We start from the raw sequence: 14,136 nt of genomic DNA, 5'->3' as shown, positions 1-14,136 counted from the left end.
TTTTTAGTATGTCTCTAATGGTAATTAGGGGCTAATCCAAGTTGGTATTTGTTCTCAACACGAAGGGTTATGTTGGCGGCCGACAACATGATGCCTAGGGTTGAGAATGGATTCGCTTGAATGCTTTCGCTTGATTTGGTTTTGTTGGGCGTGTCGTAGCGACGTGTTATCGTTGTAGGTCATGTAACTAATGTGGTTGTTACGTTTCAGGAAGCGATGCCTCGTGGTAGACCTCGAACAAGGTCGGGGCCCGAGGAACCGAGTTCGGCTCTCGAGCAATCCGAAGCGAGCGGCGACGGGGAGCTCCGGGAGCAATTATCCGCACTTGTGGGAACAGTGCGACAGCAAGTGGAGTCGGTGCAATGCCAGGAGGAGCAAATTAAGCGACCAAAGGTGTGGCCGCGGCGGCTATACCAGTCGCGGTGGTGGCAGCCGGCTCGGGTACCTCAAATCCCGAGGGTGCGGCAATGGAGGCAGAGATGGAGCGTGCACTCGCTGCCCTCGTGATGTTTAAAAAGTTTAACCCGCCAGTGTTCGACGGGAAAAAAGTGGAACCATGGATGGTGGAGTCATAGATTGACTCGATGGGAACACTTTTCGAGGATCTTTACACCTTGGAGAAAGATAAGGTGTACCTCGCCACGCACTATTTGGAGAAGGCGGCGAAGGTGTGGTGGAAGAGGGTGAAGCGGGATCGATTTTCTAACCTTCCGCTTATGGTTTAGGAGGAGTTTCGGGGATTGATGTTCACAAATTATTTTCCTGATAGTGAAAAGAAGAAGCTTCAGGATCAATTTCGGAAGCTAAGGAAAGGAAACTACTCGTTGGGAGGGTATGAGCGGGAGTTTTCTCACATTATTGACTGTGTCCCTGATGTGGTTCGGGACGACAAGGATAGGGCCGATTGGTTCGAGCGTGGACTTCGGTCAAAAATTTACAAGGCGGTGCATATTCTTAAGCTCACAACCTTTGAGGAGGTATTGGATCGGGCGTTGTGGACAAAGCACGGCACTGCCTATGCGCGTGTGGAACGTGAGTCCTTGGAAAAGGAGTGGGGCAAAGGAAAGAAGCAGACTGCCAGTGGTGTCGGAGGTCTGTCGCGTCCAAAGAAAGCCCATCGGTATCCACAACAGCTGTCCAGTAACTGGGGACCGACTCGATGTGTTATCTGCGGCGGTGATCATCAACCGCCGAGCTGTCCACAGTGAGAGGGGAGGTGTTTTCGGTGTGGCCTGGTTGGACACATTAGCTGGGAGTGTCCGGGTAGGGCATCGCCTGCCGACGACTACATCAGTTTCGTTTACCCCAAGACAGCTTGCGGGACTGCCGCCTGCTATGTTGGCTAGACGCTCATCAGTACCGCGTCAGCTAGAGGGATCTCGGGCGGCACCGAACGGTCGAGTTTTTGCTGCTCATGTGGAGGAGCCTGCCATAGCCGACGATGTTGTGGCATGTATTGTTTTAATTAATGGCACCAGAACTAGAGCATTATTTGACACAGGTGCATCAAACTCATTCATTAGCATGTCATTCGCCAAAGCTCATGATGTTGAGATATCGGAGAGCCCGAACGCTTGGAGGGTGTATGCACCCCAGCACACCTTTAGTGTCAAGGAAGAGTGTGCGGCTTGTCCAGTGCAAATTGGCGATTCGATTATGCCGGCGGACTTGCTTGTGTTGAGCCGGATGGAAGGCTTCGACGTAATTCTTGGGATTGATTGGCTCTCGAAGTATTATGCCGTCATAAATGAAATCACTTTTCGTGAGCCCAGTCAGGAGAAAGTGGTTTACCGTGCACGTAAAAGCTCGCGTTTCGCGACGACAGTGTCAACATCGAGAGCGAGGAAGTTGATCAATAGTGGGTGTGTAGCCTACTTGGTGACGGTGGTGGAGACTCCAAGGGAGCTCCTAGCACTTGGGGATATTTCGATAGCATGTGAATTCCCGGACGTGTTTCCGGCAGAGTTACCGGGATTGCCACCGGACTGGGAAATCGAGTTCGTTATTGACTTGGTTCCCGGGACGACGCCAATTTCGAAGGCTACGTATAGAATGGCACCGGCAGAATTGAGAGAGTTAAAACCTCAACTGCAAGACCTACTCGACAAAGGCTTTGTGAAGCTGAGTGTGTCGCCGTGGGGAGCTCTGGTGCTATTTGTGAAAAAGAAGGATGGAACGCTTCGGCTTTGCGTGGATTATCGCGAGCTGAACAAGGTGACGTTCAAGAACAAATAACCGTTGCCTAGAATTGATGATCTGTTTGACCAATTGCAAGGGTCCCGGGTATATTCGAAGATTGATTTTCAGTTGGGGTATCACCAGTTGAAGATCAAGTCGGAGAATGTGCATAAGACGGCATTTCGTACACGATATGGCCATTATGAGTTCACGGTAATATCGTTTGGGCTTACAAATGCCCCTGCAGCATTTATGGACTTGATGAATTGGATCTTTTGGCCATTGTTGGATCAATGTGTCATGGTGTTCATTGACGACCTGTTGGTCTATTCTCGGAGCGATTAAGAGCAAGAGGAACATTTAAGAACCGTGATGCAAATTATCCAAAAAGAGAAGCTTTATGCCAAGCTGAAGAAGTGTGACTTTTAGCTACATGAGATTGCCTTCTTAGGCCATGTGATTTCCGGGAGTGGTGTCTCGGTTGATCCAAAGAAGGTTGAGGCGATTAAAGATTGGCTTCGTCCGACGAACGTCGCGGAGATTCGTAGTTTTCTTGGCCTTGCGGGTTACTATCCGCGGTTTGTGGAGGGGTTTGCCAAAATGACTACTCTGCTGACGTGCCTCACACACAAGGAAACAAAGTATGTGTGGAGCGACGATTGCGATAGGAGCTTTAAGGAGTTGAAAGAAAAATTGACTTCGACCCCGGTACTCGCTCTACCGATTCCGGGGGAGAGCTTTGTGGTGTATAGTGATGCTTCGTATAGTGGTCTTGGATGTGTTTTGATGCAAAGTGGGCGAGTTATTGCTTATGCATCGCGCCAATTAAAGAGTTATGAGAAGAACTATCCTATACATGACCTGTAGCTAGTCGCGGTGATATTCGCGTTGAAGCTATGGAGGCATTACCTATATGGTGAGCACTGTGAGATTTATACAGATCATAAAAGCCTTAAGTACTTGCTCATCCAGAAGGAGCTTAATATGCGGCAGCGGCGGTAGTTGGAGTTGTTGAAGGGCTATGATGTCACTATTCTATACTACCCGGGAAAAGCCAATATAGTGGCCGATGCACTTAGTAGAAAGTCGGTGAAAAATCTGGCTATAGAAATTACGCATCAACCGTCACTGCAAAATGAGATGCAACGGTTTGGCTTTGAAGTGATAGCTCCAGAGGTTCTGGCTATTCTTGCCACGTTGGTGATTCAACCGACCTTGTTGGAGAAGATTAAAGAGCAATAAGCTTCAGATCCTTATCTTCAAAAGGTGCGGGGTGATGTTAAGAGCGGGCACGCCGGTGATTTTGGAGTAGGGTCTGATAGTGCACTTCGGTTTCAGAACCGTTGGTGCGTGCCCAAGGACGAGAATATTCGAAAGGCGATATTGCAAGAAGCGCATCAATCTCCTTATAGTGTACATCCAGGCGGCACTAAAATGTACAAAGACTTAAAAGTGCATTATTGGTGGCCGGGGATGAAGAACGATATTGGAGAATTTGTGGCGCAGTGTTTGACATGCCAACGAGTTAAGGCGGAGCGCTAATTTTTGGCGGAAAAGTTTCAAAGTTTATCCATACCCATTTGGAAGTGGGAAGATATAGCAATGGACTTTGTGATCGGTTTGCCCCGATCTCAGGCCGGACATGATGCTATTTGGGTGGTGGTGGATCGTTTGATGAAATCGGCTCATTTCTTACCGATCCATACCACTTGGTCCGGGGACAAGTTGGCGCAGGTATATCTCGATGAGGTTGTGAGACTGCATGGGGTTCCGACGTCCATAGTATCGGATCAAGACCTCCGGTTCACATCCGACTTTTGGAAAAGATTGCAAGAGGCTTTGGGCACACGGCTCGACTTTAGCACGGCATTTTATTCTCAAAGTGATGGTCAATCGTAGAGGACGATACAAATCCTTGAGGACATGCTTCGAGCATGTGTACTTGATTACAAGGATGGATGGCACGATTATTTGTCAATGACGGAGTTCGCATATAATAATAGCTATCAAGAAAGTATTGTGATGGCGCCATTTGAGAATCTTTATGGACGGAAGTATCGCTCCCCTATTCATTAGAGCGAGGTGGGTGAAAGAATTACCCTTGGTCCAGATGTGTTGCGGGAGGTGGAAGAGAAAGTTCGCCTTGCCCGCCAGTGGCTTGCGATGGCACAAACCCGGCAGCAAAGTTATACTAATAAGCGTTGGAAAGATCTTGAGTTCGCGGTTGGAGACCGCATTTTCTTAATGGTGTCACCCATGCGTGGTGTTAAGCGGTTTGGGGTCCGGGGGAAGCTTAGTCCCCGATGCATTGGACCATATGAGGTTCTGGAGTGTGTGGGTGCGGTGGCGTATAGAGTTGCATTACCACCAAAGCTTGCGGGTGTTCACAACGTGTTTCACGTATCAAATCTCCGCAAGTATGCCTATAATTTCTCTCATGTTTTGGAATATGAACCGGTGGAGTTGCGCGAGGATATGACCTACGAGGAGTATCCGGTGTGCATTCTTGCTCGAGAGGTGAAGAAGTTGTAGAATCGTGCAATTCCGTATGTGAAAGTTCAGTGGAGCAATCACGCTGAGCGTGAAGCCACTTAGGAACTCGAGAAGGCAATACGAAAGACTTATCCTCACTTGTTCGAGTGGATGAGCTAAGGTATGGAATCGAGTTTCGCGGATGAAACTATCTTTAAGGGGTGGAGAATGTAATATACCGAAACTTCAGTAGGTTGTACCGAACTTCAGTCAAATTGACCGAAGTATGGTGTTGGACTAGATAGTGAGGTCCGTTAATCGTTTCGAATGTTTCGCAATGCTTTGGATACAGTGTTGGAACCCGAGAGAGCAAGCTGGAAAATTTTCAAGAAGAATTGTGCTGGAAATGCTCTCGGGGTTCGGACCATGAGTGTAAGGTTCGGACCCCGTACCCGCAGAAAGGTGGGTTGGTCCAAATTGTTGTATTGGAGAGGGGCCTAGCTGCATTTGTCATGGGAGGGACTATATATGAGGATTTTAATGCCCTAAACCTCATTCTCTCTCTTGAGAACAAAGAGAAGAAAAGCTCTTTCTTTATCTAGAAGCTACTCACATTTTCCTCTTTCTCTCTTTTTCTCTTCCTCTCTCTAGGGTTTGCTCCAACAGAGAAGATTGGTGGAGAATAAGATTTGTTGGGAGGAAGAAGCTTGGCTTGTGCAAGGAATTGAAGAGGAAGTGTGAACTTGAGGTGAGTTCATGTGATTATGAGCTAGGGTTTGACTAATTTCCTTCTAGTTGTGGTTTCTAGAGGGTAATATGTTAGATTACCTCATGATTATCTATGGAAATTGGGTATTTGAGGAGATTGGAAACCCTAGGGTCAAAAATAGGATTTTGTTTGGTTTGAGATCTAACTTGGGTTTGATCTCTTGTAGCTCTAATTGGAGTAAAAACCAACGCGTTGGGAGACTCGGATTGGAATTTCGATAAGTCTACGTCGAGAAATTGAGGAAAAATCCCATTTCGACTTCATTTGCCGTGGGTCGGGGGAAATCGACAATTATAAATTGGAAAACTCGGATTCTAGCACCCTAGCATCCCTACGAGGTGGGTGGTGCTATCCGAAATAGTTGGATTTCTCTTTATGTCTAAGTCACCATTTGAGCATGTATGTGTATATGTAGGATTCATGCATTGTAGGGTTAAATAGTAATATGTTGGTATTTCTTGCATGCTTTTAGTACAAAGATGCATATGAATTGGTAATGGAACATTGGATACTTGTGAACCCTATTGATGTATGAATTGAGACATGAACCTAGCCAAAGTAGAAAACATGGTGACATTGTGACAGATGATTGAAATAGCACCTTGTGGCATTGAATGCTAGTAAATGGAACACTTTGTGTGTTGTGGCGTTAGTGAACATGGCATCCTCATGGTTGTGGATTAGATCATACTCACCTATAGTCTTATGTTTGAAGGCGGTCGCTTCCCCTCGAGCGATAAGCTCCGGAGTGGTCATCATTGGGTCGTAGTGAGTATCTCCCCAGAAGACGGTCCGGTCGAGTTGTAGCGAGTATCTCCCCGATTTTAGGGATTTGGTTGGTGAGTTTTGGGGCTAAACCTATGGGTTAGCCAAGAGGATTGGGTGTTGAAAATGGCAATTGGCATGCATTATGAGCCTCATATATATGTGGATTTTTATTCTTGTTCAAGTATAGTAGCTGTATTTTATTAGAAATGTCTATCTATCTATCTATCTGTTCTTTTCTACTTATGCCTGGTTAGACCCAGTGGAAAAGTCGGCGGGGTCGGCGGCCGAACCCACTGAAAACTTTCTTGTAGTTCTGATCCCATCATTTTTCAGATCCAGGCCCGAGCTAGGCGGTTGAGGATCGCGGCAAGGGCATAGCGCCCTAGGTAATGGACACCCGTGCATTAGTGGTGCCTTATTTCATCTTTTGGTTATGATGAAAAGTGTAAAGGAATGGAAATGTATAAATGATGTAAATTACATATGTTTTGGAAAAAATAGATGTAAATTATAGTATGCTTGTATTTGGTTAAATGTAATCAAGATACATGTGTGAATGTGATGATAGTAGTAGTTCTTTCACTTGTGGTTGTTGCTTGCCCTCGTGCAAGCCATATATATTTGAATGTTCATTGCGCAAATTTTTATATATGTTGATACTTGTGTGGAGCCTTGGGCGAACATGTGAGGTGCTGTCTGTCCGGCGTCTGTGGACGTACGCGAACCGACCAAATTGATGGTCGCGGGGCGTGACACAATCACCGACAAAGTTCCAACACATATAGACAATTTTGGGCTACTAAGTTCGATTGTGTCTGATCGTGACAACCATTTCCTAGGTAACTTTTGGCGGTCTTTGTGATCTATGATGGACAAAAAGTTGCAATGGAGCACAGCCTTCCATCCTCAAATCGATGGTAAGACTGAAGTGGTTAATTGAACGGTCGTATACCTGCTACGAGGGTACAACGCTTGACATCTCAAGACTTGGAATAAGAGCTTTCCTTACTTGTAGTTCACCTTCAATCGAGCTATACACAGTTCCACTGGCAAGACTCCCTTTGAGGTGTGCTTGGGTTACTTGCCACAAAGCCTATTTGACTTGGCATTCACGGTTGAGCAACCGTAGACCACCATGGAGGAAAGTGAAATGGCGAAGGTACAACACTTCTTAGAGGGCATTTAGAAAGTGCATAATGAGGTAGAGTGACAACTTCAAAAATCTCAGCTGAAGTATAAAAAATGACATGACCGACATCGAGTGAAATGCGACTTCCAAGAAAATGATCTCGTCTAACTACATCTCAACAAAGAGCGCTTGAAAAGGCCAAGATAAGAAATTAAACCCATTTGCTATGGACCTTTCAAGATCCTAAGCAAAATTGGTGAGAATGCTTGTCAATTGGAGCTACCCGCCTACATGAAGATGTATTCGGTCGTCAATATCGAAAATGTAAAGTCCTTCGAGCCATCGCTGCTAGATGATGAGCCCGGAGAAATACCGCTATTTATGGAAGATCTTGTGGTAGAACACGAAGAGCAGTTAGTTGAGAATACTACTCTGGAACGCAAGGTCGCGACGGCATATAAAGGTGAACGTGAATCCTTTTGTGTTGGACGGAAAGGTCAAAAGCCAAGTGCAGCTAAATGGTTCACAAGTAAAGCTGGAAAAATTTGGTTCCCTCATTTGCAGTTTTAATCCAGCACCTCAGCAGGTGCTGGTTCCTCTCAAAATTGGGGAACTATGATCCAGGACGATCGAAATTCTAAATAAGTTCTAACCGTTGCGGATGAGGGGGAGGCGATTTCAACTACTTCGGTCGGGATAAGGATCGAGATGGTTTTAACAAACTACTTCGATTGAGATAAGAATTGAGGTGATTTTAGCAGATCAGAAGAAGGATCAAATTATTAAACCAAATTGGATAGGAATAGAACCAATTTGGACAATGATAAGAATGTTAGGTGCTTTTTCTTTTGATGTATTTTATTTTTATTTTTTTATAAGTCTGAAAGGCTATAAATAGGGGCTCTATTGGCTCTTTTAAAGGCTTAAATAGCAAATATACAAAAAATTTTCACTTACTGTTCTTTGTATTTTTCTTTTCTAATATGGTTTCAGATATCTACGTTGTCCGTATGGAGAAAAAAATTCTGTGTGTGCGTGTCTGTATACTTCTCGGGTTAGGTTTCAAAACAGAAAACTTATGCCCATTACATAATCTATATCAAATAAATTAATAGATTTGGTATAAAAATTAAAATTTTTGGAAAGTTGGATAGTGCAATCAAAATTATCTATAGTTTAGGTAAGTTCTATATATTTTTTCTTTTTGATGATTCCTCAAAACACTTTAGATTAAGCCAATTAACTTTGTTATCATTTTGTGCATATATACTTTTGTGATCTAATTTCTTCTCATTTTTCGTCAACAAATAAGAGAGAGAGTCTGCGCGCGATTCAAATTCTTCTCGTTTTTTCTCATAAAGAGAGAGAGAGAGAGAGGAATTATATGTAAAAAAGTAATTCTGTTATTCCCTTCCTCAGATATCCAAAGAATACAATACTTGATTTGCATGACAAAGATTGCAGTAAAAACAATATCCCTGCCCCAATCCGGACAATATATCCAATACTCCCTGAACAATTAATTAATTCCAAAACTTTGTATACGATTGTTATCTCCGTCCCCTGTATTTCGATCTCGACTTTACCACTATGTCCGGCATCTTCGTGTTCGCCAAAGAAGACATTACTCTAGCAATCTTCACTTTCTTCACCAAAAGCCGCCATGTCTTGTCTACCTTCTCCTCCATCTGCATCCTCGCTCTCAGCTGGCTGTCATATGAAACAACACGTGGTGATGGGGTTAATAAGTTGGCTGATCGAAGCCCATGTTCTCAGTCTGATGATGATGATGATAGTAATTAATAGATGGTGTAATGTAAAGATTGGCAGGCAGGCATACTTGCAAAGTGGGACCTTGCAGGACTGGTCGGATCGGTCGCAGACGGCGGCGTGCAGGCGGAGGAGCTGCCACATGCGCTTGCAGTGCAGGCATCCCCCCGGGGCGAGCTTCTTGGCGCAGGGGGCGAAGTGGCGCATGAGGCGCCGCAGCCCCTCGCACGTCGCGAACCGGGTGCAGGGGGGGCCCTTGCTCCGCCGGCTGGCATGGTCGCCGCCGGCCGTGGGCCCCACGTACGCGCAGCCGCAGCCCTCCGTGAAGATGTGCTGCAGGCAGTCCATCGCCTCGCTCAGCTGCTGGTACACCTCCTGCGCCGCGCGGTCCCTCTTCCACTTGGTCTTCCTCTGCATGCACATACATACATACATACATTCATACGCACGCGGTAGTATAGTAAAGTAAGATAGATAGATAGATAGATAGATACATGTTTAATTAGATTCGTTTAAATCTCTATCTACAGAAATTAATAGTAAATCCGATGGAGTTGATCAGGTAGGACTACCGGAAAGAAAGAAGGAAAGAAAGAGAGTAGAGAGTAGAGAGTAGAGTAGTAGTAACCTACCTGTTGGGCGTCCTGGAGGAGTTGGAGGAACTCGAGCTCGAGGGCGGGGTCGTGGCGGCGGACGAAGCGCCAGCCGTCGGAGGTCTGGACGGCGGAGAAGTCCTTGGCGGCGAGGCGCAGGCAGCGGTGGAAGAGGCGCGGGGCGTCGCAGAGCTTGGCGATCTTGAGCGCGTCGGCCACCCGCTCCGGCGTCAGGCGCGCCGCCACCCCGGCCTCGCTCGCGCGCTTCAGCCAGCCCACCCGGTACTTGTGCGCCAGCGCCAGCAGCTGCACCCCGTGCCGCTCCATCGCCTCCTCCTCGCCCTCCCTCGTCGAGGAGTAGAGGAACTGGACGAAGGCCAGCACGGCGTCCGAGGGCACGCCCAGTATCTGGATCGCCCTCCCCGGCCTCTCCAGCATCCGCTCCAACACCGCCGACGCCGAAGCCTTAACAACAGAAAAACAAAAAATAATAAAAATACATATATATAATTATAAACGTCCCGATCAAAAAATATATATATATATAGATCCAAATGTACATATAAAGAGGGAAAANAAGAATGAAAATCAAGGAGATTAAGAGCTGCAAATTAAAATTTGGCTTACGAGGACGCAAGAATGCGCGGGGATGCTCTGGCCGTCGGATGTCACGATCTGGACGTCGCACGGCGGGACGGAGTCGGCCTCATGCCATCGCCGGTATCCGTTGAATTCGCCGTCGCCACCGATTCTCGCCATTACTTTCGACCTCCTCTACTCCTCTATATCTATATATGATTTTAATAACAATAAATTGTTGTTGATAAGAAAATTTCTTGGGGGCGGGGCGGAAGAAGGAAAACCCCAAAAAAAAAAAAAAAAAAAAAAAAGGGAAAGGAGAAAATTGGGCTCTTAATTAGCCTTTCAGGATGTCGGAAGAATTGTCTCTAGCTAGCTAACAGGCCGAAGGAAAAAAAAACAACGAAGCAGAGAAGGGAGAGTCTAAAACCGTCCCAGAGGCGTGCTTTTATAATGTGGAAGAGGGCCCCACAGAAGAAGAGTTTGAATTTTGAAACACGGCCTAAAAAATTAATTTTTTCTTTTTCCAAAAAATAATTAAAAATTTATTTATTTAATTCTATATTTGGTAAATGGATGTGTCGGATAAAGCTGCCTTGTCAGCAACAGCTAAGAGGTGAGTTGGGAGGATCGGCTAGAGTCTCCTGCTTAATATATATATATATATATATATATATTATTTTTTTAAACTCCTTTTTGCGGTTGGTTGGACGCCGCGTGGCAGATCAAACGGTGGTCGGTGTTAATCTGTTATTGCTAATTTTGTAAAAGGAAGCTAAATCTCTTCTTACTGGATATGACAGTTTAGCATCTTTTATTAAGGGACAACATTTTATCTTATCTTTTTTGCTTTCTTAAAGTAAATTCAGTTAAAATTTAGAACTTCTATAAAATACTCTAGATACGGTCAATGACAGTATTTTATCTTGTCAATTCTACGTTATAATGATTTTATCCAAAATAAATTTAGTTTTTCATGTTTCTTAGTTAAAATGCAGTTAATACTTTTCCGTATATTGCCTTTCGCTTGGAACTTAAAAATTTAAAAATATGCTTACATTTAGCCCCTTTTTTTTTTTTTATTGATTTCGTAGTTATGTATAAAAAATTGGATTTTGTGGAAATCGACTAAAATGGTATGATTATTATATAATTAAAAACATACTTTTTTATATTAGAATAATATGCGGAATGCCATATATTCTTTACACGGCATGCGATTTTGGTTGAATTACAAAATTCCTGATTCCTTGCACTACTTTAGCTTGAATTTTAAGTAAGTATTTCTCTGTATAAAATATTAAATTAATTTATATTCTGTATTTCACTATTGTATTAAAAATACCATTAATATTTTTTTTGGCAAATCCTTTCTACAACAATTTTGCAATTAAAAAAAATATGAATGGATATCAACCCATGTTGCGGTGATCTTGTCCAAAAAGAGAAAGAAAAAGAAAATTGTGATTTTTTTTAAAATTAAATTCTTTAGTCCAAATATTCAGAAAGACCAATTCGATTACTTGGTGGGCTTGTGTTACACTGCTTCCTCGAACTAGCTATATATGCTCTTTGCTTTATTCTTTCTTGCTTTTGGCAACATTTTTGTCACCATTGTCCAAAGTAATTAATTCCTTATTTTGGCCCCAAATGTCTTATGATGACTTTTATGATAAGCACCTAGCTATTATGTTGCTTCTTCCTATTTTTCTACATAATTAAATAAAGAGCACATGTCAGTGTTGATTTTTTCTTTTTTCTTTTTTTTTTTAAGCAAACAATTTGCGTATTAAAAATTTTATGTAAAATAATTTATGTGGGAGGGACAAACGCGTGAGATTGTGCATGCATAAGAAAATCGTGAGGCCACGTAGTTGTTGTGCGTCCACTATCTCAGTTGGACCCACTGAAATTATAAACAACAACAAAATTTTTTAATCCCATCAAAATTTATGAATTATAATTTTTTTCATTGTTGTTTTTTTAATTAAAATTTTATACTTGATTAAATTATAATTTTTATTAAACTTTACAATTCCTTTCATTGCTAACCATGCATTAACATTAATTCACTTGGTTTTGTTTGCTAAAACTAGAAAAAAAAAATTAAAGTTATTTAATTTTATAAAATTTTAATAAATTTGATAAAATTTTTGAATTTTTGAGACTAAAAATATATAAGTTTTTTAAAAAAATCAGAAGTTGATCAGCGACTCTCAATCCGAAAGGAAATAGTTGAGGGGGCTTAATTGTTTTAGATTAGCCAATATGTGTAGTTGGGACTTGAGTATCCAATTATTTAATAATAATAGAAATAGGAAATGGTAAAAAGAAATAAACAAATAACAAAGACCAGTTATCCCTGTCTCGCACAAAATGCCTCTTCGTTTGGATTCAAGGGCAATTCTCTCTACCTACCCACTCACAAAATGCCTCTTTGTTTGGATTAAGGGGCTAAAACATAAAAAAAATATATAAATTATGTTCTTTTTGTTCCCTTTTTGTTTGTTTCACTTTTAAAATTCTTTGCTTCTACTCCGATATAGATTTTTTTTTCTTTTTCTAGGTTGAAACTTTATTGTCATGTAAAAAACGAGAGAGAGAGAGAGAGAGAGAGAGAGAGAGAGAGAGAGAGAGAGAGAGAAAATGGTAAAACAATTATTGTACTTCAGTTTTGTTTCAGCTAATCTCTCCACAATAAATAATTATATAAATCTAAATTTATAATATTAAAAATTATCATTCTAATAAATAAATAAGTATTAAAAATTATTACAGTTGACTGTAGAACTTCACAAACGTAATAAGTATATTCAAAATTAAAGTGAGTCGTGATCCAAGCAAGCCGAATTGTAAGAAAATCCATGCCTATATTTGGCAAATATGTAGATATTTTGAAGATTATTTTTATCCAAAAAATCATTCTATTTCAAAAATTAAAATACTTGCACGATAAATATAAAAGATATAAAAGATATGTAAGCTACAAGAGTTTAAGATCAGTTTTTTTTTTTCCCTTTTTTTCTGAAGGTTTTTAAAAATCGAAGTCGTAGAATTTTTTAGAATTATAAGATTTCCTATTTTAGTCAGACCAAAATCACAATTTATAAATTTCATGAAGATTTTTTTACTGTGCACCAAAACTGGTGAGACTTCAAGTTGTATCTTATATATACACCGGTGGGGATTCGAATCTCTAATTTCTTAGTTGGCATTTTAGATAATAACCACTAAATTAGCCTTGTAGTTTATCATCAAGTGTCCTTGAATATTGCGTGACTTACCAAATTCATATACTGCTCTATCTGATTTAGGCCTAGTTCAGCATATATTACATTAACAAAAAAGAGAATGTTGCATTTAAATTTTGCAACATTAAAAAATTTTAGAAACACTTTTAATTTTTTTTCTCTTTCAATGTTATAAAATTACAGAGACAATCACTAACAAAGAACATGAAATCGCTTGCTTGTCCAATGGCAATTGCCACTATAATTTTATAATTGTAACATTTTAATAGGCTCACATCGGATGAAAAAGAAATTATGAATTGGGCTTTTTTTACAAATAGCCCCCTAACAAATTTTATTTGCAAAAATAGTCCTGTGCAAAATTTATTTGTAAAAATGGCCCTGGCCCTGCCACGCCAGCGCCACGTTAGTGCCACGCGGGCACGGCTGGGGCCAGCTACTTAAGTTGAACACGGTGATTGGTTCACCGTGTCTAAACACGGTGAACCAATCACCGTGTTCAATAGATATGCGGCGTTCGGTATATCTATTAAACACGGTGAACCAATCACCGTGTCTAGACACGGTAATTGGTTTACCGTGTTCGATGGAAATATCGCACCCACAAAATGGCTAAGGGTTTGATAT

The 14,136-nt window shown here is 42.1% G+C and overlaps 1 protein-coding gene across 1 annotated transcript; it reads right to left on the bottom strand.

Moving 5' to 3' along the window:
- Window positions 8,697-10,695, bottom strand: LOC109726114 (BTB/POZ and TAZ domain-containing protein 2-like). Its single transcript, XM_020255545.1, has 4 exons — window positions 10,307-10,695; window positions 9,719-10,144; window positions 9,157-9,497; window positions 8,697-9,026 (listed from the first exon to the last, which is right to left on the bottom strand). Exons 1-4 carry the CDS (start codon window positions 10,436-10,438, stop codon window positions 8,867-8,869), a joined length of 1,059 nt encoding a protein of 352 aa, XP_020111134.1. The 5' UTR covers window positions 10,439-10,695; the 3' UTR covers window positions 8,697-8,866.

The sequence above is a fragment of the Ananas comosus genome, linkage group 21 (assembly GCF_001540865.1).
Source record: "Ananas comosus cultivar F153 linkage group 21, ASM154086v1, whole genome shotgun sequence".
NCBI classification, from domain to species: Eukaryota; Viridiplantae; Streptophyta; class Magnoliopsida; order Poales; family Bromeliaceae; genus Ananas; species Ananas comosus.
This window is presented reverse-complemented; position numbering and strand designations above follow the sequence as displayed.